This window comes from Xylocopa sonorina, chromosome 13, assembly GCF_050948175.1.
Source record: "Xylocopa sonorina isolate GNS202 chromosome 13, iyXylSono1_principal, whole genome shotgun sequence".
Classification (NCBI taxonomy): Eukaryota; Metazoa; Arthropoda; class Insecta; order Hymenoptera; family Apidae; genus Xylocopa; species Xylocopa sonorina.
Genome location: NC_135205.1, coordinates 1,219,875 through 1,226,540, shown reverse-complemented (window position 1 = coordinate 1,226,540; position 6,666 = coordinate 1,219,875). Strand labels below are relative to the sequence as shown.

The 6,666-nt window shown below is 31.3% G+C and overlaps 3 protein-coding genes across 5 annotated transcripts in view; 2 read left to right on the top strand and 1 right to left on the bottom strand.

Annotated features, from left to right (window-relative positions):
- Nucleotides 1-6,666, bottom strand: part of LOC143430111 (mitochondrial import inner membrane translocase subunit Tim21) — a 391,485-nt gene that overhangs the window by 26,434 nt on the left and 358,385 nt on the right. The gene's annotated exons all lie outside the window — the stretch shown is intronic.
- LOC143430110 (serine protease ea-like) overlaps nucleotides 1-6,666 on the top strand; it is a 125,400-nt gene that overhangs the window by 69,855 nt on the left and 48,879 nt on the right. The window lies entirely within an intron of this gene.
- Nucleotides 294-6,195, top strand: Cog4 (conserved oligomeric Golgi complex subunit 4). The gene is made up of 10 exons (XM_076906091.1): nucleotides 294-425; nucleotides 501-698; nucleotides 809-1,183; nucleotides 1,253-1,461; nucleotides 1,529-1,724; nucleotides 1,794-2,041; nucleotides 2,161-2,383; nucleotides 2,454-2,720; nucleotides 3,742-3,927; nucleotides 5,879-6,195. Exons 1-10 carry the CDS (start codon nucleotides 354-356, stop codon nucleotides 6,134-6,136), a joined length of 2,232 nt encoding a protein of 743 aa, XP_076762206.1. The 5' UTR covers nucleotides 294-353; the 3' UTR covers nucleotides 6,137-6,195.

The window sequence follows — 6,666 nt, the reverse complement described above, 5'->3', positions numbered from 1 at the left end:
ATTTTTGGCTTACAATGAGTTTACAATGAAATAGGTTTAATACTGTGTTTTTTCTGCTTTATATTGTTTGTTTATTAATTTAACTAGATTAGTAATCTAACCTAAACTCACCGTTTAAAATAACCTAACCTAAAATATCCCTAGAAAATACTGACCAAAAGTTTAAATTATTGCTCTATTTTTATTTGCCCCCAATTTGATTAAAACTATTATTATTTATCAGATAAGATGTTTTACGATCGAGTAAAACCGATATATCTGGAACTCTTTCAGGTATACTGTGAGTTTATTTTCCTTGGAGTATGGAAAGTTTATTGTAGTACAGCCCGCGTACATATGTATATAGCTGCATAATGTGCAACATGGATTTAATTACAAATCAACAAAATTTGAGCCAGATACTCGATCAATTATCGGAGGATGAGGTCTAGTAACTTTTTATTTAAATTTGTACAAAAACAATTTTTGAAATTGTCTGGAGAATAATTATTTAATCGTAGATCAAGATAGAGAAAAACTTGGAAACTGCACTTTCAAGACTATGTCACGTCGAAGCAAAGCTGCAAAATATCAGCAAAGTATTACCTAATATTGCTATAATACGAACAGAAGGAGAGAAGTTTTGTAATATGATTACACGCACTAATGAATTAGCAGAAAATGTAAGCGCCAAAGTAAGAGAATTGGACTTAGCAAGGGTAAGTTGAACTCTACTGTTAACACTATATTATTAGTTATATTGTCATAATGTAAATTCTTAGTATATAGTACATCAGATAATTACTTTAATAATTATGTCACATTGCAGAGCAGAGTATACGAATGTCAAAGACGTGTTAACGATATCCTTGATTTACAATTGTGCAGTGAAGGTGTAGCTATGGCACTGCGTAACGAAGATTATGAGCAAGGCGCAGCACATGTTCATCGTTACTTGTCAATGGACCAACAATTATTAGAAAGGACAGCTGAAGATATTTCAATGGATCATACAAGTGTTAGTAGTTCTTTAATTACTTTACAACAAGCTGCATTACAGCTAAGAACCGTGGTTACGCATAAGTTTGACGAAGCAGTAAAATCAGAAGATCTTGCATCTGTTGAGAGATTTTTCAAGATATTTCCTTTATTGGGAATGCATACTGAAGGACTTAAAAAGTTTTGTAGCTATTTATGCACAAAGGTAATAAGATTACGTACACTTTTTTCTAAACATCGAGTGTATTGTATGACTGTGTATGTTTAATATTAGTTACAGGAGACAGCGCAAAAAAATTTAAAAGCAGCATTAGAAATAAAAGCTAATGATAAAAGAGCATCAGTTATTTTTGCTGATACTATGACATTACTATTCGAGGGAATTGCTCGTATTGTAGAAATACATCAACCAATAATTGAGACGTATTATGGTCCTGGAAAACTGTTAATGACACTTTCTATTTTACAAAAGGAATGCGATAGGTAAATTACGTGCAGCTTAAGATGATATTAAAATTTGCACTTTTATTATTGTTTATAATCTAAATAGGCAAGTTAAAAAGATAATCGCAGAATTTACAAAGCACAGATGTATATCTAAGAAAGTACAAATAGTAAATGATTATCTCCGAAAATCAAGTACAGAAAGAGCAGATCCTAAAGAATTTGATTTATTATTGGGGGAAATTACCATAATGCATTCACGAGCAGAATTGTATATTAGATTTTTGAAAAGGCGGATTAAAGTAAGTTTCCCTAATACGAAGCTAGAACATTTTGTTCTGTAAAATAAATATGGCGTATTTTCATGACAGAATGATATAGAAATTAGTGCAACAAATGATGCGCAATACAAGGATTCGATGAATGAATTTGAAAATATCGTTAATAACTCTGATTTAGCACATGGAATGCAAGAACTTTTAGGTGCTTATCTTGCATTAGAAAGATATTTTCTTGAAGTGAGCGTAAATAAGGCATTAGGAATGGATACCTTAGATCAAGAACAACAAACATCTAGTATGGTCGACGATGTATTTTTCATACTACAGAAATGTATAAGGTATTAAAAAGATCTGATAATTTCTTAATCAGATATTTGTTATTTTTGGCAGTTTGGTTTCTCGATTTTTTAGTTTTATACATCTAATGCATTATAATTAATGAAATTTATATGTACAGGCGTTCTATGTCAAGCTGGAGCATAGATGGTGTTTGTGCTGTAGTTAATATGGCTTGTGGTATATTAGAAGGTGAATTTGCAAACAGATTACGAAATCGTTTACGACAAGGATATCCAGCAGGATATTTAGATTTGGCTCAAGCTTATAATGCTCTTCAAACGAGTATACAACATGGTCGTTTACAGACCTCGGACACGGAATCCGCTCGTTTAATGTTTTTGGTAAAACTGAATATAAACTTCGTAGTACTTAATTTTTCGTTTCTTTTACATAAGCTTATTCAATGTACAGGCCTATTTAAATAACACTGATGTAAGTATCGAGTACGTTGAGACATTATGTAAAAGTCTTAGTACCGAAATAGATGGAACTTTTCCTAATATGCAGACCAAAGATAGAGGTAAAGTCGATAGTTGTCTATCTAGCTTAAAAAGTGTTATGTCAATTTTACGAGCCGTTACAGATTATGGTCTGGAACAGTTGCGCGTAAGCGCTGTGAAACCAAGAGTCACACCGTGGGTTGATGCATTTTCGTCAGTGGACCATCATATGAACGAGGTAAAATAAATAAATAAGTATTCTTCAAAACGGAACCTGATTTAAAGGGGACTGATCGACGTTTGATCGAAATTTTAAACGAAGAGAGTCCCAAATTCGAATATTTAGTTTCAGATTTTAAATAGTTTCCAGGAAAGTGATAAAAAACTTCCGACACCATACATAAAACATTGCCTATACAAACGTTACTAATCAACCACCTTCGCTAATAGTAGTAGTCAGTCCAATATCTACGAGACGCATTCCACGCGCAAAATCGATTCTTTTATTTTATTTATTGAAATAGAAATTATGTGCTCAAAGCCTCAGAATACATCGCTTTATTGTCAACGTGTACAGATCAATTTATACGTATTATCATTAATTTTTTATTATAGTCGCCGGGGCCGTACAAACCGAAAAATGTATAGTACACCAATATTATGACCGATACTCGAATTTTTCTTTAGATGGGTTTAAATTGCAAGGGTAAAGTCATAAATAAAATTCTGTTGATACTACTTTGTAAAAACTGATATGTATTATATGATATAAAATTCTACCAAGTCTAAACTTGACTGACTGTTCTTCGCTTTTCGTAAGTAGTCGCGACGCAAACCTTGCAGTGTCACCCTGCGCCTCGATCCTCGGTTAAAGCTTCGTTGTGTAACAGGCGCAGGGGGATGTCGCTTACAGAATCGATATCTGCATAGACAGCATTCGATCTATTACGTCTAAATAGACAACGTTTTATGTATAGTAAATACTAATAATTTTTTGTTAATATCTCAAAAACTGTTAAAAATCTGAAAGCAAATATTTTATTTGTTTTTCCACTCAGCTTCCCTTCGCTCCTCTCAAATTTCATCTTGATAGACGGTGGATCCCATTCGGACCGCTTGCCTATCGACGAAAAATTCGAGAAAAGGGAAGGAAAGATGAGGAGGTGGACTTGAAATGTAAAATTTTATGTATACATCTACTTGAATATAATTAAACAAACTATTGTAAAAATATCGTAACAACCTGTTAATATTTATAGGATGATTTATTAAGATATGAAACAGAAGAGCCTTTTGTACAAACTTTAATTATGAATCTAGAAGGTTTGTTACAAAGTTTTAAAGGAAGTTTAACGACATCTAATTATGATGCTTTGATTGGTCTCCTCACTACCGAAGTAACAGCTCGTTTAGAGAAAGTTGTACTGAAATCTACTTTTAACAGAGTACGTATATATATTTGTACATTTTTCTCTCGATATTTCATTTTCACTCTTCTTTTCCACGTTAATTATACTTTGACATTCGTATATACACGTCGCTTAACTGTAACAGTTAAACTTACTGTTAAACTATTTGTTATATAAAAGAATGTTTAAACAAATATTGTTTGGTGAACGGGACATGTGATATAACAATTAGTTTTATAATGTAACGAGTAATTTAAAACATTTTTTATACACAAATAGATAACAATACACATGGTGGAACATTTAAATTGGAACACTTAAATATTTTTGTCAGTTTTAGTTTTATAGAAAAAGTATTCGCGACAAAGTTATACTGTTTCAAAGGACAGATGTAATGGTAAAATTATTTTTTCTTCAGATTTCCAAGTTATCGGTATTTCTTTAATGCTAGTGTTAAACTTTTTCCCCATATTCCTTTAAAGCAGAGAAAGAGAAAATCTTTGATGATTATTTATCATTGTACGCGTAAGGAAGAGACAAAGTCGTACGTCCATGAAAGTATACGTAATTTTTTTTCGTTAAAACTATTTGCCGATCACATTAGAGCATATTACTTGTTTAGCAACGAGATTTGAACGGACTTAAAACCTTGTGTACAGCAGCATATAAGAGATGGTAAAAGATATCTACTTATGCAATTTTTACAAATGGAATTAATTAATGTATTAAATCAACTCATATTAGATTAACGTTGGATTATATGTAACGCGATCGGTTACAACATCCGCCGCATACGCAGCTACACACGAAGCTTTCATTCGAATCTAAACTAACTTGAATTCTGTTTATAAACCGAACTACTAATGCATTATCTATCACGGACGCACATTTATCAGCAGACTTCACTACAGTAGTAACAATCCCGTTTTTGCGAGTATTTCCAAACTAAGATCGATTATTAGAAAAAAATATTATACAAGGAACAAATTTTTCATAATGTTGATTTCTACTATATATTCAAAAATCACTGAATTCGTAGAGAAAGAGCCGTTCGTTCTGCAGTGTCATCATTTTTATTGATATATTTCTAATAAAATCATTAAAATCATTCAAGGTTACATGAAGATCATTATTTGATTGGTATATTTGACCTCAACTATTATGCCATGGCGATAAAAATACATGATCCTACTCGAGAAGACATCAGTGACCTTGAATGAAACTAACGAGGTAATAAAGGAAATATAACTTACCGCTATATATAGCTCTTGAAATAATATAACTTTGTCATCTGTTGACTTCTTTCTTTTTCTTTTTTAAAGTTAGTGACTTGACTAGTAGCGATATTTAGATGTTCCTATTTCAATGATCCATCCTATATACATATATATTTGCAAGAATTGCACCCGATTTACAAGTAAAAAGGTTAGGAACGTGTATAGGACCGTAAAACGACGAAACAAGTTTCTTTACTCGAATGAAATTTATCTGTTTTTGTTACATTTTGGGAAAAAATTACGAAAAAAGAAGCAAAAGTTATACATTCAAATTTATTGAAAATGCTAATCAAATGAAGAAAGCTACTGAGAAGCCAAATTGTAGTTATAATGCGGTCAAATATCAGCAGGGCAACGTCTAGCTGTAATCAGACTGGTTGTGTTAAATGTAATAATTACTATAACTGCAAGAGATCAATATTTTAAACACACTATCCTCATTAAATAAATTATAAATAAATAAATAAATAAATATATATATATATATATATATATATATATATATATATATATATATATATAAGCGAAGAGATGATAAATTTATTTATTTTTTCATCGCGATTCTCTCCCAAAGTGAAACAAAAACGAACTAATTTTTAAAGAAGATAACTTACGAACGTTACTTAGTTTATCGATTCTTTACACGCTTCCAAAGTTTCATTTCTCAAATTGACGACATCCCATACACATAAATCAATTTTAATTGTTAGGCGGGTGGTCTTATACTTGATAAAGAAATAAGGTCATTAGCAAGCTATTTAGCCGCCGTTACTTCTTGGTCGGTACGTGATAAGTTTGCAAGATTAACGCAAATAGCTACCATATTAAGTGTTGAGAAGATAGAAGAACTGGCCGATTATTGCGGCGAAGATGCAATAGCATGGAGATTAACACCTGGTGAAGTCCGACGTATCGCTTCTCTAAGAGTAGACTTCCGACCAGAGGATATAAAAAGATTGAAACTTTAAATTTCATTGAATATTTTTTATTGAATATATACTATATACATAAGAAACACAATAAACACTTGCAAATTTTTGAAAAAGAATCGGTCGATTGCTCTATCCAGGGTCGACCGACGATTCCAGTTCTCCTAGTATAATCAAACGCCTGTCCTACAATATTTGTGGTCTATTTCTATTTATAATTAATTTAATTATAATTTATCAAATTCAATATTCTTTTTATTTATACCAACATTTTTTTCATGTACAAAGCTTTATCACAATTTTATTTTTTACTAAACCCGTTTAATATATGAAAGACATGAGTTCATTCAAACTTTACAATTATTGAATTATTATTAAACATTTTATTTTATTTTACCCGTTCATTCATTTAGTCGGCATGACATATTTCATACACTTTTTTGACATTGCTTCGAAATTTTCTATCGGAGTTCTAATTTTCTTTCGTAATATTGTTTTCCTCATCCAAGAAATCTATTCTGTTTCAATGTGCTCTATGACTTTCTAAACTATGAACATCCAATTATTTT